At 39.6% G+C, this 20,948-nt stretch overlaps 1 protein-coding gene and 1 long non-coding RNA gene across 15 annotated transcripts in view; one reads left to right on the forward strand and one right to left on the reverse strand.

Moving 5' to 3' along the window:
- The window catches only part of CDYL (chromodomain Y like), a 110,780-nt gene extending 104,001 nt beyond the window's left edge, over window positions 1–6,779 (forward strand). For all 4 annotated transcript variants that reach the window (XM_056331004.1, XM_056331007.1, XM_056331005.1 and 1 more), the window contains 2 exons: window positions 3,723–3,866; window positions 4,891–6,779. In XM_056331004.1, coding sequence (XP_056186979.1) covers window positions 3,723–3,866; window positions 4,891–5,049 — 303 coding nt within the window. In that variant the 3' untranslated portion in view covers window positions 5,050–6,779. The remainder of the gene's footprint in view (window positions 1–3,722; window positions 3,867–4,890) is intronic.
- Window positions 1,112–15,207, reverse strand: LOC130145741 (uncharacterized). Of its 11 annotated transcripts, none has more exons than XR_008820664.1 (6): window positions 12,972–13,165; window positions 11,606–11,747; window positions 10,039–10,213; window positions 9,745–9,836; window positions 8,934–9,565; window positions 1,112–1,412 (listed from the first exon to the last, which is right to left on the reverse strand). It is a non-coding gene; the product is annotated as an uncharacterized LOC130145741 (long non-coding RNA). The 11 variants fall into 11 exon arrangements; XR_008820659.1 differs by having other exon boundaries at window positions 8,934–9,060; window positions 9,165–9,836; XR_008820660.1 differs by lacking the exon at window positions 12,972–13,165 and adding an exon at window positions 13,374–14,937 and having other exon boundaries at window positions 8,934–9,836.
- Between the last annotated feature and the right edge of the window lie 5,741 nt (window positions 15,208–20,948).

The following is a 20,948-nucleotide window of genomic DNA, read 5'->3' on the forward strand; positions in this document are numbered from 1 at the left end:
CCTTTTTTTTTCTAAATTACTGTTTATTATAAAAGTCAGTTTTTCCCTGTAAGTATTTATCAATGTAAAAATACAGACTTTGATATATTAAAAACATCAGTTTGAACAGATCTAATGACTAATTGTGTGATGTCTGGATTTAAGTTATTAGAAGAGAACAGAAAAGGTAACTGAAATAGATTAATAATTATAAGAGTATCTTTAATATCTTAGCATGTTTCAAACTACTGATTGTTCCTTTCCCTTTTTATTTGGCCATCCATCCATTCATCCATCCATTCCATCCATCCCCGTCCTTTAGAGACTTGTGGTTGTTACTTTTACTTTCTTTAGATGTACAAAAAAAATCCAAGAAGCTCTTCCCTAGTAAACTCTTTTCATGTGTGTGAATGCTTTTGGTTTAAAATATAAAGATTTAAATTGAAAGCTTCTAGTGATAACAATTCCAGAATCTTCAGTGCAAAAGGGGAGGGGGAGGAAAGGCCACTGTTTGCATACTATCTTCAACCCTCTGCAATGTAGCAATGTCAGTGCTGTATGGGACAAAGTTGGACTTTAATCAGCAGATTTCATTAATTATGTTCAGAATCCATACTGAAAATTTTGATCAAATAGTGTGCTTTCTATCTATGAAAGGGAGATAGAAGTCAGCAGAAAGAAGAGATGGTATGAATGATATGAGAAGTGTTTGGGGGGGGGAAAAATACACAAAAGAAGGAATGGAGGCCTCTGAATGCATCCTAAAATTTGCTGCAAGTGTATTAGCTTGGCAATATTAGTCCTACATTTAACTCTTGTCAGATTCGGTGCATTCTTTTTATAATCAGCAGTTACGTAAAAATCTTCAGTCGCAAGATTGTTGGAAATAATCTTCCCTACCAGGTCAGTCTTGGCTGGTGAGCAGGTCTGCCATGGAGGGAGGTTTTTTCCACAGACCACATTCAACAGAGGTTGTTGTTACAGGAAAGCTGAAGCCCAGACCTTAGGATTCAAAACCAATACTGTATTGGGAATACCAAGAATTTTGGAAGGATTCTTAAACCTGGCTTTTGAGTTTTGAAAATAATCTAGAATAGAGATGAAGGCAGCATCTGTTTGGGGAGATACGTTATTGTGCGTCTGCTGTGGAGTTCTTCGGCTGGCTTTCTGGTCTTGGATGCAAAGCACAGGAGCTGCATGATCAGGCTTCACATGCTGGGTTTCCCTGTCAGCCTCCAGCACGCTTGGCAGTATTTCTTACGCCCTTGTGTCAGTGATGAGGGATACACGATCCCATCGTGCCTGTAGTCCACATGACAGCCAGGGTGTCGGGCTGCCTCCTGATCATAGTGCACGAGAGCTGAGATGCTCCGTAAAGGTCTCCTGTAAGCCTCAAAGCACTCACTGTAAGAGAAGGGCTGTAGGATGTTCCTCTGTGAAAGGAGTAAGACAGAATGAGTAGAAAATGTAGGTTGTTAATGAGAGTCTTGTATTAATGAAATATTTTTGTCTTCGTTTCTGTTGCTGTATTGCATTTCTTGGAAAGTAACCACCAAGTGTGTTAACTTTCACAGCAGATACAATTTGTGATTGATTATAGGATTAAAACTTACTTAGCAGTGTACTCCAGCATATATTGTGTATAGATCAAAAGTGAAGATGCCAGAGCAAAACATTTTCCTTCAAAACTTGTCAACAGAACAGTAATGGGAGTGCTCATTTCATGTGAGGTTTTCTGCTAATGCAGTGTTACAGCTGGCAGAAATAAGATAACTGCACCATTATCGTTCGTGGTTTTTCACATTCAGGAGAACTCAAGAGTTGCTACTGAGTTATAGAAAAAGATTATTAAGGTTTTCTAGCATTTGTTTTCACCCTTGCTACCAAAGATACATGTGAAGAATATGTAGACCTGACCAGCTGACTTAAAGTTCTGACTTTTCTAACTCCCAATTAGATTGACTTCACATTTTTGATCTTTGATATAAATGTTAAGTATCTTTTAAAATTATTTTTGGAAGAATTTTTCCTTAGGAAAATGACTCCTTGTTTTAGACATACTTGTGTATGTCACTGATCTTTTCGCTAGTGTTTCAGGTTAGTATTACTCACCTATATCCTGGAAAATCAGGAGGTGTAGTTGTGATAGTTAATCAACCTTGTATATTTGATTTTTGCTTTCACAGAAGGTACAACTATAGGGGTATATAATTTGTACCTCTAGTGTGAGGCTTTCTTTTTTTTAACTAAAATATGTGAATCACAACTTCCCATATTAACTTAGGAGAGATGTACTGCTGATAAAATTTATGTAAAAGATCCTAGGAAGCCTCTTTTCATTTTTATTTTAACACGTTGGGAGTCAGCAACTAAACTGCCGTAGAACCCAGGCTTTTTATTTCATTACAAAAGGGCGAGTAATAGACTTCTGAGAGTTCAGATTTCTTCCTGTGTGAAATGGCAATACTAGAACAGTACCTACAGTAATTGGGTAACTTGAAGTTGCTATAATAATTACCAAGAATTCCAGTATTAGAAAAAATGAAGAAACACAGAATTTTGTTCTCAGAAATACTATACGTGTCAGGTTTGGGTGTTTTATAAGAGCCTTACTTTCCCTATTTCAAGAGTCCAGCAATGGCTTTGCCATATTTTCAATGTAAATTAGTCATTAAGAAACAGTAAAAAGTTTTGGGGGTTTTTTTGTGGTTGATGTCACTGCAGACAAAAAGTTTGACTCTGTAAGAAACTTCACTATAGGTAGAATTAAAGCATAAGTAGTTGTGGGATGAAGCTTTAATGGGGAAGCTGATAAATAGTGGTGTGTGTTGATTACAGATGAAAAAGATTTACAGAACTAGAGATCTCCTTATTGTATAGAATGTAGTACTGTTCTGTACCTTTAAGCTATGTACAAGATCCTTTAAATACTGGTGTTTCTTTTTAATAAGACTGCTAAATCAGCTTTTGAAAGATTTTGGCAGTTCAGTATTGAACCCCTGAATAAGATGGGAATGGTTATGTTCTATGAATTTAATCAGAAATTGGAACATGTCCCGCTCCAAAACCGGTGAGTTTTGGAGGTCAAATTCTAAGATGATCCAGCTATTTTAAATGTTGCATCATAAATGAAATACTGCTGAAGACTTTTGAGAAGTGCTGAAAATAAACCATATATTTAGATTTCAAACATTTTCAGTACTAAAAAACATTTTTAGTTGTAAAATATTTAACTGTTCCTTTCTATGAAAACTGAAGTTCCCAGATCTACTACCAAAACTGGATTATCTTTATAACTTACAGATAAAGTAGATTTTTAGCAAAGATTTCAGTGCTGCAACTAATGTAATTATAAATGGCAAGCTGATGTATTCATTGCTGTTTACAGATCTGCCAGGCTTTATAACGTATTACCACATATACAGTTAACGAGTCAGTAATACTGCAAGAAAGCTAGAGCTAATGAACATTCATGAATGGGAGATGACAAAAGACTTTTTTCATGTTTAACCCTTAATCATAGACCTCTGTATTTTTATAACTACTGACATGTAGTATAGTCAACACCACTGACCAGCTATCTGTAGGCAAGTATTTTTCTTTAATTAAAAGTTGGAAGAGCTATAATAAATAAAACTATTTCAAATAGTGCAGGCATTTTCCTTATTTGTTTTGAACATTTTTCCTTTAATGAGTTTTGTCTCATTACATTTCATACCAGAAGTAACTTTTTATCCCTTCAGGCCAATGAAATGTTGTTCAGTGGAAGGAAGTTGACTGCGCAGGAGGCTTGTGCCAAAGGACTCGTGTCTCAAGTGTTTTGGCCAGGAACATTCACACAAGAAGTAATGGTTCGAATTAAGGAACTTGTCACATGTAATTCAGTTGTAAGTTTCCTTCATTTTCTTACAAAACGTTTTTATGATTAGATTAGTTCTTATTATTCTACATCATTATGTCCTAAACAAAGACCATTTTCATGAAATAAGGACCACATTTTAGTATAGCAATGTCTTTTAACACATTCTTATACAACTTTTTGTTTCTGGGGTTTTGAGGATGTTTTTTAAAGTTTGCATCTAACTCTTCTTTATCATATGCCGTAGCACATTGTGGTTAAGAACATTAAAACAGCATTGGACTCTGCAGTGTGTTTTGGTTTTAACATAGTTGTGTAAGTCCAACTTACTGTAATCAACAGTGTAAACAGTTGCCCTAAGAACTGCACAGAAACACACAAATCTTGAGTTATAATTTAATGTCTTGAGTTGCATTTTAAATTACCAAGGAAATAAATGCAGTCTTTGACATTATGTTGAACTTAGTTTTATGAGTAAAGCCTAGTGCGTTCATGGCTGTGTGCACTACTGGCAGTTGCACAAGGTAGCTGAAACTACCGGTGTTCAGTGCTTTCTTATGAGAAGAGATGCAGCAGAAATTAACTGTTCTGTACATCAGAAATTTTGGACTTTGAAACAGATTAATAGTTTTCTAAATGGAAAAGCAAACGAGATTTTTCAGTCTGTTTTAAATGCTCAAGAATTTCAAGGTCATTAGAGCAGTTCTGGATAACAGTGTTATGATTAGCCTTCACCAAAATGGAGTTGGAGGTTTCTCTAGTTATCAGTAAAAAAAAAAATACATATGTACACACACAGAGAGTTATGATTTAGATTTTTTTATTATTTCCACATTTTTATGCAGTTGTAAACTGTGCTGGTATAGCATAAAGGAAATCCTGTGTGAAACTATGAGAAATACTCTTGAGAAACATTTCCTAGGGGCATAGTATGTCCATGAATTGATAAGTTTAAAAGTTCATGACCAACTTCAGGATTCATCCATATAAACCTGTAAGTACACGTGTTGCTCAGTTCTCATAATACTAAGCCAACTCCATTTTTGGCCTAGGTACTTGAAGAATCCAAAGCTTTAGTACGTAATATCATGAAGGTGGACTTGGAACAAGCAAATGAAAAGGAGTGTGAAGTTTTGAAGAAAATCTGGGGCTCAGCACAAGGGATGGACTCAATGTTAAAATATCTGCAGAAGAAGATTGATGAGTTCTGATGAGATGCCCGTTGACACTGGAATTGTATTTCTTTGGACATCAGGGCAAGCAAAATATGCCCATCTTAGGAAAACCTATATAAACTAACCCCTTGCTCAGCTTGGGAACAGGAGTGGACACCCCCCCCACCTTTTATTGTCAAGGGGTTTAAAAGTACTGTATCACTTAAATTTGAACAAAACTCCTTTCTCCCCGATTGTTACATATAGATATATATACACACACCTGTGTGTATGTGTGTGCATATATATGTCTCTTTTTTATATATATATATATATATATATATAAAAGGTAGTATGTGTGTGACAGTGTGTATGTAGACACACACACACAAGCTAAAAAAAAAAAAGATAGAGTGCACTACCAAACATCTCTTTAAAGGCTCTAGTTTTTGTTATCTTTGGCTAGTACTGTATCAAATAGAGAATGGATTAAAAAGTGAATGGTGTTGCATTATTTTCTGTGGCAGGGAAGTCTGGAATCATGTTTTTCTTTTTCATTAGAATACAGAATTGAAACGGGTATTAGCCAGCCCTTACTTTCACTGCCCAATGAGTCAGCTAAGATACAAGGCACTGTCTCAGAAGAAGGTTAAAATACCTCAAGTAATGGAACATTCTAAAATTTTTGGGAATTAAACCCTAAGCTTAAATCACACGTATCCCCAAAAAGAGAGTGTGCTCAGGATTAATGCTAAGAAAACACTCTGTCCTTTTTTGGGGGGAGGTATAGAGGGGTGGGAGGAAGGGGGCAGGAATATGTTTAATTCTTACCCAGATAGCATGAAGAAACCACTGTCTCTTGGGAAAGGGGAATAAGGGGAAGTGGGAGGGAAAAGCAAGGGGGAAGGGAAAAAAAAGAAAGAAAAAAAAAAAAAAAGCTTGTTTTGCAGTATTAGTGAATCACTGAATATCTTATGTATGAATATCCTAAGTTATAAGTTAGTTTTAGTGGGTTTTTTAAAAGTCTCTCTGGGTTTGGTTGGTTTTTTTTGTTTTGTTTTGTTTTTTGGTTCTTTTTTAAATAACTACATAAGTGCTTCTGTTGCTGGGTGAGAATACTACTTTATATACAGTTTGGGTTTTGTTTTCGGTTCTTTTTTTTTTCCTATTTGCTGGTTTAATTGATGTATTACACCAAAAATGCATTTTATGTTCATAGATTTTAGGTTCACTTAGAATATATTATTTAATAAGTTAAAAATCTTTTGGCACACTATTAAGTAAAAAAAAAAAAACTCCTTTTAAAAAAAAAACTACCTTATATTAGATGTTTAATGTTCTTTGTCTATGCTTTTTTATTATTTTAAATATACACTATATACAGTATGGTGTAAGAGTGCCCTGTGTAAATAGACCTATTTTGCATTCCTTTCAGGAGTGGTTATTGATTCCTGACCGCAGATACCTATTATTACTTGGGTATCTGTGCTTGCAATCTTAATGAATGTATTATGAAGAATGAAAAAGAAATCAAACCTTATTTTTGTACAGTTTTGAAGTTTTTACTTGGAACTGACCCACCTCCCCTTCCCAGTGGAGAGCTGTACAGTGTGTAAATCTGCCTTTACCTTGGATTGGTACAGTATTTTTGCATCTGTGGGACCTACTTCTTTGTTCTAGTAGTTTGAACTATATATAAACTGTACAATCTGTAAAGTTTTTATAGAATAAATATTCAGCTGTGAAAACTGGTTAAATAAAACTAATATTTCTTAACACATTTTAAATGTGATTCTCTCATATAATTGTCTTTTTCAAAGATACTTCTGATTTAAGGGTTGCTGAAACAAATCTTTCAAATTAAAGACTTCAATATTTTATTTTGTTAAACTTCTATAAGCTCTTAATTTCCGTTAAATGAAAAGTTGAAAATCAGTTTATTGCTGTAAACTGTGTAGAAGTTTTCTCTTAGAGGAAGTTGATGGGAGAAGATGACATAGGAAGTCATTCTACTCTTATTTTGTTACAGTTCAAAAAAAAAAAAATTCAAGTAATTATTTCTTTGGAATCTCTTAAAAATGGGTCATTTTTCCTACAGTGATGTGGTAAAGTGAAAATTCCTTAGTTGAATTCGATTTTATTGAAGGCAGAAGGAAAGATACCTTACCTACAGTTCTGTAATGGGAAACCTTTTGGAGTTCAACTCAAATTTATATAAAAGGTCCCTTTTCTGGCCTCTGTAAGAAGTATTTGGGCATAGATTGCATCTGTTTCAGCTAGAGGATTATTTATGCTTTCTTTAAACATGAAAGAACTTCACTGTAACAGAAGACTGGGTCTAGAGATACTTAGAATTAAATCAGTTGAAGGTGCAGGCAATTCAACTGAAAAAATTCTACTTGCTTCATTTTTTGTGTTACTATCTGTCAGGCTGTTGTGCTGCTGCTGACAGTTTGAAGATGTAAGTTGGTGACCACGTAAATTCCTTTCAGTGGAAAAAGTCCTTAGTTCAGACAAATTCACATACACTATCAGAGTCACTGTGCAATTGCCCAACCTTTATATTAAAAGCAGTAACTAACTTCACACTATTAACAAATTATGTCCTTATGAATAAGTAATGTAGACGTTTTGCCTACATACTGGACTAGAGATACCCTGTTTCTGGAGGAAATACTGCCCTGTTCTTTTCAGGATTGGTCACTAAGTATCCTTTGATGGGTGTGACAGTTACAGTTAAGTCTAGTTTAGTCTTTGCAAAACCACAATAGAACAAAGCCAGAAAAGTTAGCAAGCAAGAAGGCCTGACAGATCACAAAAAATGACTTAGGACATTTTTTACATGAGTGTTTTCCAAGCTTTTCTTCACAGGAGACATAGGTCTTTGTCCAGCCTGGTTCATTGCTGATGCTTGTATTGTCCTACATAAATTTGCAGTACTGCATAGATAAACTAACCTGAAGCATCAGCTTTAGCTTCTGATGACTGACTGCAGCTGTAGCCACAGGGGTTTGACTGGGCTCAAGGAGAAGGCTGGGGAGGCTGCAGAAGCCACCATCACTTCTAAAGCACCTGGTTTGGAGTCCCAGCCTCACAGAAGCAATTGATTCTAGTAGTGATGTATGAACACCTTGTACTAGGGGAATTCTGGAGCATCGTGAATTGTTGGGTTCAGGTGAATGTAAGAACATAGAAACGGTATCTTTCTGAAGATACAGAAAGTTTCTGTATGGTTGGGATTTTTTGTTTGTTTGGGGTTTTTTTCCCAGCAAGGGAGAAATTTTCCTCATTTTTTTCCTCCTTCAGGCCTGAAGGCAAATCACATCTGTTTGGGTGTCAGAAGTCTAGTCAGGGGCTAGTAGAATTAGTAATAAGGGTATTGGAACATAAAATCCAGCTGGCTTAGCCTTCTTAGTCCTGACCCCTAAGTCTCCTATCAAGACTGGCTTGATTGCATCCCTGTACTACACAATCTGCTTAATTATTTACAGAGCATAGAGACACACTGTAAGGCAACTGTCAGTGTTGGTGCCAAAACCTTAAAGGAGCACAGGAGCCTTGATAGTGCAGTGTAGGAATCTGACATTCTAATTCTCTTCCTGAAATAGGTAACATCTCAGGCACTAGCAAACAGCAAACTGACCAGCACTGGCCACTGGACTGCACTGAGGCCATAAAGTATGCCTTCCTCACAAAAGTTCCATCACATTGAAGTTTATTTTTGGAAGTAAATAAAAGAACTTTTCTCCTGGTCAAGAAACGGGACCACAGAGCCACGGGTTGAATGTACTTGGAACTGTTTGAAAGCCACCTGTGTACACTTGACCACACTTTCTGCTGATATGTTAGTTTGAGTAAATAAAGCACAGCAAGGTCTTAGCACTGGGAGAGCCAACCTACAACAAAAGGTATTTTGAGGTAATCTGAAGATCTGAACTCACCTACAGGTCTTTTCCATGTTCAAGCTTCCTAATTTGCATGAATCCAGGATGTGAAGCAGTTTCCTTCAGTGAGTCCTTCACTGGATTGCTGACATTGCTAAAAGACACTGCTCCATGCACCATTATACTGAAAACAAGGTTCAGGGGAATTAAGTAATCTTTTTAGGTGAGATTAAAGTCATACTGAGCTGTAAACTGCTTAACTTTACACCGATACTTTTCATACTTTACCCAAACAGTGGATAAAACAAGACTGCAGGCATCTAAGGAACTGGGCAGCAAACAAACCATTTCTGGCCGAGTGGACAGGAGAGACTTTCTTCAATAGAGCCTGTACTCTCCCTGGGTTTGCTGGTGGAAGTTGAGGCACTTAACGTTCATCTGGAACACGACAAGTACGCTGCTGAAGAGAGTAGGAAGGAGGAGATACCTCAACTCAATTACAGTTTGCATTATGATTTTCCATCCTAAAGGAACTGTCAGCAGCTGTCAACACACAGGCAGTCTCACAAGGCTGTAGCAGAGGCTGGGTTGGCAACCTTAAGTCACACAGCTTGGGAACTCAGTTATACTGAAGATGGCACACAGGTGAATTTTTCTTTCCAAGGGAAGAAGTATCAGGAGGAGAGGCCCTGTATAGCACACAATCATCATGGTCCAGTCCTGTACAGTCACTCTGATTTCTCTAGAAAATACTTTGCTCACAAGTCTGCATTTTTTTTCCTACTTGCGAGGGACATGATTGGCAAGCCATGCACCAGACTTACTAACAAACAAAATCCAAAATACAATTACCTCGTGAGGTACTCACAGGATGGAGAGTGGTTTGATATGCAAAGATTTTGAAGTGCAATAGAAAATGAGATGATGGTGACGGAGTTCTTTTGGTCCTCCTCATCCCTCCTGCACAAGGAAAAATACAACAAACAAGGGGAATTAGAAGCCACCAAGAAACAGCAGGTAAGAAGTCAAAAGGAGCTGCAGGAAGAAAACAAAGAGGACAGAGCCAGGCTTTTCTCAGTGGTGCCCAGTGACAAGACCAGAGGCAATGGGCACAAACAGAAACAGAGGAGTTCCCTCTAAACATCAGGGAACACTTTCTTACTGTCAGGGTGACAGGCACCGGCACAGGTTGCCTAAAGAGGCTGTAGGGACTCCATCCTTGGAGATACTCAAAAAGCTTCTGATCATGGTCCTGGGCAACCAGCTGTAGGTGGCCCTCCTTGAGTAGGGGTGGGTGGGACCAGATGACCTCCAGAGATCCCTTCTAAGCTTTACCACTATGTGTGGAAAAAAAAAACCAAACCCAACCAACTTGCATTTGTTTTCTAGCTAGCTAGTCATCCATCAAACAACCTCTGTGGCTGGAACTGCAGGCTCATCAGGCTCTGCAATCCTTTATCTTTGAGAAGCCAACATCTTGTGCTGGGTGATACCAAATCACCCAGAACAGAGAGAAGTACAGATCGACATACAAGTTTCAGGTAAGATGGGGATCATCTTTACCCTGTCTGTTAAAAAGCATAAATAATGTTACTTGTTCAAAGAAGAAGAATTTATTTCTTCAAGGATAAACAGGATTGCAATAATTAACCAAAACAAAGCCATGCCTTTTACAGTACCTGAAACTTTGCTTTGGTCTCAGCAGTTCCTTGAAATTTTGAATTTTTTTTTCCCAAGATCTGCCTCAATCAGTCAAGCTGAACAGTAACCCAGCCACCAGTGGTCATACTGAAATGTAACCATGTGAGCTACTCAAGATGACTGCACATAGCGTGAGCCTTTGGGTCAAATGTAACACATCTTTACTATGTCCTCTGGATATAACTTATTAAACACACACCACTATAGAGCAACTACATAACTCTGCAGGATGAGAAGTCAACTCATAATGCTGTAATAAACGAGTGTTTCCTAGATGCTGCTTTCCAAGACCCATTCATTATAACCCTTTACTTCCATCTCCAGCAAAAAGTTCTTATTGCTAAACAAAACCTAGAGTATAAACAATCTTCAAAGTCCTGGTTGTCTTCCCTGCCTCCCCCTTACTAATTAATTTTCACTAAATTCACTGTACCATCTGTCTCAGTAAGAAAAGGCACTCACAGAGGCCACCCTCAAAGTCACGCCAGTCATGTGCTGGGTAAACTGGCTGCTGCCAGTAGCAACTTCTGTGAAATGCAGATACTGCTTCTTACAAAAACAACATTTCTGGAATTCATTGAGCTTGTCAGGTTGGACTGGGATCTTAAATCAAACAGTATTATTAAAAAAATACCAAACCAACAAACAAACCTAAAACCACCTGCTAAGCCAGGAATAATTGAGACACACACTTCTACAGAAATCATGCTTGCACTACATGATGTAAAGTAAAATCAACAAACAACAATTTCCTTTCCATGTTTCAAATGTCAAAAGACAGGCACATCCCCATATTTCTTCTTTTTCTTCTCTCCACCACACCTCCACCTCCATGGGCTTTGTGCTTAGAAAGGGGGTGGTGGGATTTAAGCTGGAAACCTGATAAATCCTGAATTTATGTGCTGGAAGAATTATTTTGAATGCTAAATAACAATTTTAAAAATTAAAACAATGTGAAGCTGAGAGTTTTTAAACTGGATGACGCCTTGAATCAAGGGGATGAAAATAAGAAAGCAAAGGGAAGGCACCTCATCCACTTCTGCTTGTTTCTTAGTAGGCGTCTCAAGACTGATCACATCAAAATAGGAGTCTGCAGACTTAACTTTGTGATCTCAAGAGCTGGGCCGTAACATCCACAGAAGTATTTCTGAAGCCAGCATTATATGGTATCTAGGAATAAAATTGAAGTTACATTAAAAATTGAAAGTGTATCTAAAGGAATTACAATTCATGCTGACAGAAAATTCTATTATGGATAGAAATGACACAAGTCCATGCATCCAAGGGAAGAGAAAGAAAAAAGTCAGGTCTTGACATCAATTTTCTTGAAGCAAAATAAAACACAACAGCCAGTCTGATAGAAGAACCAGGGGCAACAACTCCACAATCTTTTGGGCATTTTGGACAATCTATTTCAGCTCGTGAGAACGGATTTATTTTCCCCTAGAATCATAAGCATCTGAACTTCCTGATAATTACTCCGTGGCGCAGCAGAACTGTTACCAAATCCTTCAACAGAAGATCTTTGCAAATTGTTAATCCTAATGTTATAAAGCAGGAAATTTGGGGACCTTACATAACCCAGCTCTGAAGTAGAATAAACAATTAATTATTTAAGATCCCAAATGCTTCTGGAAGGTCCTGGCACATGAAGATAGGCTATTGCACTTAATCCTTAAAAAGATGCAACCCCAAGGCCTACAGTTCATGTTCCGCTCCAGCAGACGCCCCCAGCCTTACTACCAGCCTTTCAGATGAAGGTGACAGCAGTTCTTCACATGCACTCAGTCCTCTTAGGTTCTGCTACAGATTTAGACACGGTGGCGCAGCAAACAGTTTTTTCACAGACATTGAACAGTTTAAACATAATTGGTTGTAAACACAGCTTTGAAAAAAAGTGGTAAGCGCACAATACTGCTGTTCATGAAATACCTCAAAACCTGAAAAATACGTGAGGAGCCTACATTATATGTAGGTATAATTTGGTAGCCCACATTATATGTAGGTAAAATATGGTAGCCTACATTAAAATGCCATTCGGTTCCTCCACTACACTTCCTAACAGGGTAGGTCCACCCAATGCTCATGTGGTAAGTTAATGCTTTGGGAGCAACCTTTGCTGAACAAGCGATGTGGCACATCTGCCTCTAGACTGTTCTTGACACAGAAGCATTAAAACCGTAATTTTGCCACTGAACCGGTTATCACCGATTCTCAGCATATCACCTGATTACTGAACTTTCAAAAGCAAGTAAGCAAGTAATACAGCAGTCCGTAACACTAACGTATATCAAATAATTCAACAGATTAGCCATAAAAATCATCTAGAAGTTCCTGAGAGTTTGGTTGGCTGAAAATAAATGTAATATTGCCAGTGTCTAGAAAAAGACATACACAGAGCCTCCGACTTTACATTCAGAGATTTCAGAAATCCTCAGCAGAGTTGTGTACCCCAAGAAGTTGAACCCAGGAAACATCCTGACGGAAAATTTCTGGCCAGCAACCCGCAATAACCTGACACGCAATCATTATTGTCCTGTCTCTACCATTCCTAGTGCTCCTCTAAGTTCATAGTGATGAAGAGCAGCTGCAACCTGGGAAGGGCTCCGGCAGTAACAGCAGGGACCCACAGCAGCTCCCAGAAACGGGTTATCACTGAAGACACAGCAGCAGCCCAGCATCACAAGGCACAAGCAAGATAACCCCTGGATTTTCTCTCTCTGACCACTGCCTCATCACAAACTAAAACCACTTGCGCAGACGAAGGAGAATCAGAGCATCCCACCCAAAACCTACGCGGAACACACGGAAGAGGCACAGCTGCCCTGCGGGGATGACAGCTGAGATTAAGGGTCTTTTACATCTGTTTTTCCTCTTGTGCACAACAGGAGCTCCGTTCGAGAGCTGCGCAAGGGCATCCATGCGCCGTGCCTGGCCTGCGGCCATACTTGACCCTGCAAATCACCGACGATAAAACAGCAGAGTACGACACGGCGAAGATTACAGACTTGCCCGGTTTCCCCGCTACGTCAACACGCTATCACCACCTCGCAGGCTTTCTCGTGAAGGAAGCCGCGATCCCAGCTCACACCAGCAACATGAAACTGCACCTTCCCGCGTGCTCTGCCTGATAACGAAAGCCATCCACCGCTACGTCTAGCCAGCGCGGCAGACTGGGAAGAGTTGGAAAGGAGTTATCTAGGAGCCCAACAGAAGCGGTTGCTTATTCTTCCTGGAGACAGCGAGGCCGGAGGCAACAGCGCAGTAAACACCATGTTACCCGAGCGCCTTCAAACGGTGGGCACTTCACAGCACCTGCAGCCCAAAAGCTGCTGGGTGCCCAGCACCTGGTGCCCTTCTGTCTTCCCAATTCGTGTTTGTGGAGGGGCCTCAAAATACCCCAGGAGCGTTTGTGGACAAACCACCAGCAACTGCCACAGGGACGGTGTGGCCATAAATGAGAAACAACACAAGTGCCAAAGCCTCTCAGCCTTCAAATTAGACATATATTTAGAAATTCTGCATTAAACCATAAAATTAAAAAAAAAAAAAAGTGAACACTGTGGGTCTCCTAGCAGCAAGACCTGGCTTTGTTGGCCGGGGCCAGCAGGGATTTGATCCCAAGGATTGACACTCTTGCTTGTTGCATCTGGAAGGATGTCTGTCACCGAGCTGGAGAGCCTCTGCATCTCTGTGGGAACCCCTGAGGGGAAAATTAGGGTCTCCTCAGAACTGACAGGAAAATTTAAGACTTCCTCAAAGAAGAAAAGAAGCAAGGGAGAAGAAATCCTAGAGAAGTGGAACTATTCCTAACAATCATGATAATTGCAGTTTTGTAAGTCAGGCTGGCTAGGTGCCCGGAATGGGTAAACAACCCCAAGCCAGTTTAACTGACAAGCATATTACAGTTTTGCACAGCCCTGGAACAAAGCAAAATGACCTCCAACTTTTTAAAAATCTTAGCTACAGATTTTCCTCCATCCTCACTTCTTTATTTGTGTAAATTAATAAACCTATGCTCTAAGACAGTGGTAAAGTTTGATATTTCTGACAGTAACCATGAGGTTTTGACACATAGCTGTCAATAAAAGCAAGTGGGAAATAATTTTGCTCAGAACTAAAATTTTACAAAGACCCCTTGTTGAAGATATATTTACAATACACAAACAGCTGATTGTATGCATACAATGTATAATGTGTTCTTAACATGTATTAATATTATACATGGACAATTTGCTAAATTTTACAAGGTTTTGCCCATTTTAAGAGTTTTAACCACGTTTTTTCAGTAACTTTTCTTCCTTTTTTTTTTTTTAATGTTTTACTAACAAATCACCCAATTATCTTTGTGCATCAAAACAACTTTAGATTCAATTTTATCCCCATCACACTGACCTATCATTGTTCCAGCAGAATTTCTGAATTCAACACTTGTGAAGATCAGAAGCGTTCGTGAAACCACAAAACAGGGTCTGCTGGCATGGCTGCAGGAGCTTCACTGTAAAGATTCTTGGTCCAAGGTTATGCATGATGGGGAAACTTCCACAATCGATTCTAGGACCTCTGGAGGTAGATATCAGGCATCCTCCTTGATGTCCCCTGTTGTAAACAAAAAAAAATATATTTTTTTTCAAACAGTGCAATGATTTTGCACTGTTATTTGATTCTAGGCTTTTCCTGCCTAGAAAGAGTCAATCTGAATAGTATTTATTTTTCTGTAGCAGGAACTATGCATCCCCTGATCAAATTGTATGGAAACACAAAATTATTAAACATGGTGTCCCTCAGGTTTACTGAGAGAAGAGGCAGGAGCCACATGAAACAGGAGCCCCTGAAAGGCTGTGCACTGTATCCTTCCCAGCCCTTCAGAGCAGTACTGACACATATTTAACATCCTTCATCCCTCTCTGCTATGTTGCCTTTATCCAACACCAACTTTGAAGCAGAACTTTACCAATGCTCAGAACAGCTTTTGACAAGGACATGTGAAACTATTCACCATCTGAAGAGGTCAGCCATACCAGTGAAAGGGATGCGGGGGTGCTGGAGGGAGCCAGGCACTCTTCGAGCTTGACCTACCCACAGCTACTACACTATACAGCATTAAAGAACCTAAGGCATTTAGGCTCCTAATCTCCCATTCACACATACATGAACTAGGCCACAAGCACTGCTGGCTACAATCTGCCCAGAATTATATTTACTGCCTGGTTTTAGGAAGTTTATCTTTCTTAATGATCATTTTTATCAGGAAAGAATAAGCAGTCCCTGGGGATCCAGTTCATTTCTCTTTGGGCCTTTTTAATTTGCTAGTTTCTCAGCCCTTGATGCCAGCTCCCCACATACTTGGAATCATATCAATTCACAATTTTATCTAATCTGCATCTTTTCTAATAAAATGACAGCCCATTCCTCTCCTAGCGTTATGCCAGTACTTTTCTTTGAAGTCCCATGGAGCTGCATCCGACTCATGCCAGCATACAAAAATGACTGGAGCTCAGCAATCTTGTGGTCACCTTCATTCAAACCCTTTAGTCTCTTTTGCTGTTACTCATCTTTCCCATGACTCTAACTTGATGCCTACTAGCAAAAGGCACAGCACACTGACTCAAGACTTGATCTTTCTGCTGCTCTTGACACTTCTCTTTTCCCTGCCCCCTACCATCTCAGTGTTTTATTTATTCTTCTGACTTGTGCCAAACACTGAAGTCACAGTCAGAGTTTTCAGTTTACTCATATCCCTAGCTCTTTTCCTTATTCTATAGCTGTCTCCTCCCTTTCCTCATAAACATTACCTGGTTGAATAACTCGGTCTTTTTCATACCTGCCATGTATTTACATAATGAACAACTGTAGTTTATTTTCCTTCTCCCGCCTCTCACTAAAACCTGGCAGCTCACAATGCTCAGTCCTTGTGTATTTGCACATCGTATGGGATAATCTGGACCTCACAGTGACATGGGGGTTAAGAAATATGAAGCTTATTTTGGCTCTGTTGTGATTCTGACTCCTAGCAGCCAACTTGCCTCATTCAAGATGTCATTTTTCAACGAAACCCACAGGCTTTAAGACTTCAATTCATCCCAAAAATGCATGCAGATGAACAGGCTCCAGCCAGCTCGCAACTTGCCATGAAGCCAACATGCTAATAGAGCTCCATCTTTGCTTTCAAAAACCTCATGACAGGCTAATTAATTTAATAGTCCAGACCTCTCTTCAGTTGGCTTCAATTCCCTCCCCAGAAAGCAGCCTCTAGCTCTTAACAGTATCTTGAAACTGGTTTTCACTATCTCAGACTGTTACTGTTCCTGACAGTCTGTCTCAGGATTTTCCATGTACCAACATTTTCCATCACCAAGGCAAGCCAGACACTACTGGGAGAGAAGAAGAAAAAACATGGAGTGACAGATCCCTTTGGTAATTCCCCAATACCTCCAAAACCTGGCAAACAGGGACATTATTCTGCTGGCAAGAACACCGTCAGAACAGCTACAGAGACACAATTCAACAGGCTACACATCTAACCACAGCACCGTGGGGCAAGAACAAACTTTCTGAACTTTGAGAACAACCGATCAAGCTTAAAAGCATTAGCTTGGGTGAAACTGTCTGCAGCTCATTTCTCTCTTCTCTAGCCTCCCTTTTCTAGTAACAGCAAAATCTGCTGTGCAACTTCGCCACTTCTCACCACAACTTTTTTTTTTTTTTTTTTTTTTTTTTTTTTAAGTTTGGAAGTACTGGAAGGCAAAGATGGTCTCCTTTTACACCATTAGTACAGCACTTGATGTAATGCTGCTTGTTACAGCATTGTGTGTTCAGTATGAGAACTAGTTAGAAATTCAGTGAAGTGCTCAGAAGTTGCAGTTTCCCTCTAAATGTGCTACTAACAACAGTGAATCCTTCACCGAGAACATCCAGAAAGTTCATGCAGGAAGATTTTAGACAATAGGAATCGAGTTTATTGCCTCTGTAATAAAAATGTAGTAATTTCAAACTACAGTCACAGTGAAACAACTGTGGGGGTTAAAAAGAAAAAAAACCATCACACTGAAGATCGGTGAAGTCAAGAGAAACAAGTCCACAAGGTGATTGCTACTTAGTTCAACTTCTAAATGGAAACAGGATTCTTTGAAAAATCTGACTCAGTATGCCCCCACTCAGGGTCACACAGAACAGCTCAGAGCTGGGAGGACACAGCTCTAGTGGCCACCATCACCAGATGATGCCATCCACAACTATACTTATTTACAAGTCAGCATACTTGCAGGTAGTTTAACAAAAAAATGTAAATGTCTTTCATAGGCATTTATCAAGAGGTGGTTTTTTTCTTGCCATCATTGCACAAGGGCAAGAAACCAAGAGGGTTTATTTATAATGCTGAGCAGCTTCTTGATTTTTGCACAGATTCTGGTATTTGTAGATCTTTTCTTGGAATAGGGTGGTATCTCATCTTGTTTGAACGTGAATGGAATAAATCTAAACATACTTAAGAGGTATTTGGCACAGTAAGCTATTTGTTCATTAGGAAGAAAAACCCCATGTTTTTACCAAATTCCAGACACTGGAAGAACTTGGGAGCTCTCTATTTGCACTGAAAATCAACCATCTTAATACATTCTGTCCTCTTCTGCCCACAAGACTCGTTACCAAGTTTGCAGAAAAAAACCATACCAGAGCCTCAGCTTAGTCTTAAAATACTGTATCTTTTTCTATATTACTATCTAAAAGGTCCAAGGCAAAGGTTTTCATATGTCAGTCCAAGACCAATTTCCAAATTCCAGTCGTCTTCTTTATCCACTTTGGCTTTTTTGTTGAAATTGAATTCAACAAAATTCAGCCATTTTAGAGTACTAACTGCATGAGCTGGCACACTTTTTTTAAGAACCTGAGGTATTCCTACCACGTTATCACATTTTACAAGGACAAGCACCTATGAGATTTTGGTCAAAATGTGGTTCACGAAGCAATTTCTATACTATTGAAAAAGCCTCAGCCAAAGATCTGTCCTATGTTACCACTGCAGTTTTCGACCCCTTAACTTTGTTTCCAAATCGCATTTTTTGGGTCTTACAGAAAATAGCAGGTATTCCTGAAATGACTGATCTCTGAAGGAAAAGGAAAACCAAGCACCACCTTGTAGGTATATCATTTGTGAGTGAAAGTGGAGAGTGAGCTCTCCGTGCTGGGGGCTTTCTGTTCGCATGACAGGCATGAAGAAAGATATTTCCTTCACAGCTCCCCTCCCTGGAGGTCCTCAGCCTATTATTCACTTGATCAAGCCAGGCATTAAAGAGAAGCAGCGAGAACAGCACTTGGATCTAAAGAAGTCTTGTATTTAGTTGAATCTTGGCAGCAACGCCACTTTCATCCTCCAGGGAGGAAAAGACAGCATAGATTGTCATTCACAAAAGAAACTAATCTATAGAATAAAAATGAGCTTTTCCATCCAGTCTACCAACACCAGGGAAGAGTTTTGCATAGACTATGTGTGCTTTCCTATGTGGAAGTGTCACAGCTACGCTCCAAGTTCCTGGTTCCAGAGGAGCTATATAAAGAGGTTCCCAAGGCCAGCAGTACCCTGGGGACTTGAAAGGAAGCTACAGGAATTCTTCGCTATATAAAAATGCACTCACTTCTCTTTAAGGGAAGGCACAAAGGAGAGAGGTTCCCATGCAAAGTAACGTGGGTGAGGTTGGGCTGGAAGCCCCTGTGAAGCCACATCTTACATAGCTTCCTGAGAATGCGTTCAGTCCCTGCTGAATCTTGCACCTCTATATCTTCATGCAGGGTATGGAGCCTTGGCTTCACTCTCATTTAATTGTGTTTAATGTCTAAATGTTTTGAGCATTGCTTGGGGAATATCAAAGGAAACCTGGCAGCAAGTCGAGAAATAGAAGAGAGAAAAATTGGGTCTCCGACCCTTTGAGAAATCAGGGAACCAAACAAGCATCCTACTGATCCTGCAAAGTTTAAGGGACTTCTACCAACAGGGATCAACACCTGGCTCCTAAAAACGCATGTATAATCCCCAAAACAAAGCTCTGGCTACTTCCCACCAAATGCACCAATTTCTGCCTAGATCACATAGAACTGACATGCTTATAACGCATGCCATAGTTATGTTTCAACAAAACAATACATGGGAATTTAGCCATGTCTCTCTGCTCGCTTGAAAGGGAAGTCCTACAGCTAAAAATCTCAGCCTTCCTCTGAGGGAGAGCGGAACAATGACTCTTGCTGCAGAGTGGCATATTCCAGGCAATTACAAGAGCTTCAGACCTCAAAGCCACACTCTTGAGCATGACTGGAACATAAATAGATTAGCAACTGCTAAGTATTGCTCTCCTCCCGATTTGGAAAGCATGTTCCCACTTTGCTTTTGTAGCCTTTAATGATGCACAACCATTCTCTTAACAAGAAAAGCCATTTCACATTATTTTTAAAAATATCTCAAATGCTTCAGGTTACCCTTAGTTACCCTTCATCCCTCTGCTCTCTACAATGCTGCCGACTAAACGCAGTCATGTTTTCCAGCACATTACAGTCTTGCCTTAAGCAAAGTAAACCCCATACCATCTCCTTCACTTACAGAACCTTCCAGGCAGGTAAAGACTGGCCTTGTTTTGCCCTGGTCAAAACCACCCCTCACTGATCAGCAGTCTTCAGGGGAAAACAGATGTGGCAAGAGCTGATTCTAGGTTCCAAAGTAAAATCTGTGAACATGAAATGATAACCTATGGCACTCTCAAAGGGCTTTACAAAGCAAATAGCATCTCTAAGTCTGTGGCATTGAACAGGCAAGTGTCAGACCAGCACAGAACCGCAAAGTTATTTGTAGAAGGTCACCCAGCAACGTGTTATTGGAGCTACAAGTAAAACTCAGATGTCTCTACCACAATTCTTCAGGCAACTTTGCCTTCATCTCAAACTGCCTGCCCACTGCCTCCCCAAAAAACCCCAAACCCCCATTTCCACTAGAGCAGGCTGACCAGAACCTGAAGGTGCACTGTAGTCCTTCACACTGTCTACTAGCTAATGCAGGTAGCTCACCGCTCAGCATGCTGACTTTTCTAGATCTCTGTTCTGAGCACAAGAGTAAATGTGCTTTTTGGGACTGGGTATCCAGCTGGAAGGCTGTTAATGCCACTGGGGAATTAACTGCCTACAAGTAGGCACCACAATGCTCTGCCTTTACAGATCTTCAAAAGACTTTTACAAGTCTTCAGAATTACGTAGGCACCCTCAGGTTAGATCTGTAAAAAGCAGTGGTGCCCACATAATTTTGAAGACTTAATTCAGAGACCTTGCAAATCCTGCTGGTCACATGAATACCTTAAATCATCTGGCCAAGGCATCCATTAATCTGAGTTG

Source organism: Falco biarmicus, chromosome 3, assembly GCF_023638135.1.
Source record: "Falco biarmicus isolate bFalBia1 chromosome 3, bFalBia1.pri, whole genome shotgun sequence".
Taxonomy (NCBI): domain Eukaryota; kingdom Metazoa; phylum Chordata; class Aves; order Falconiformes; family Falconidae; genus Falco; species Falco biarmicus.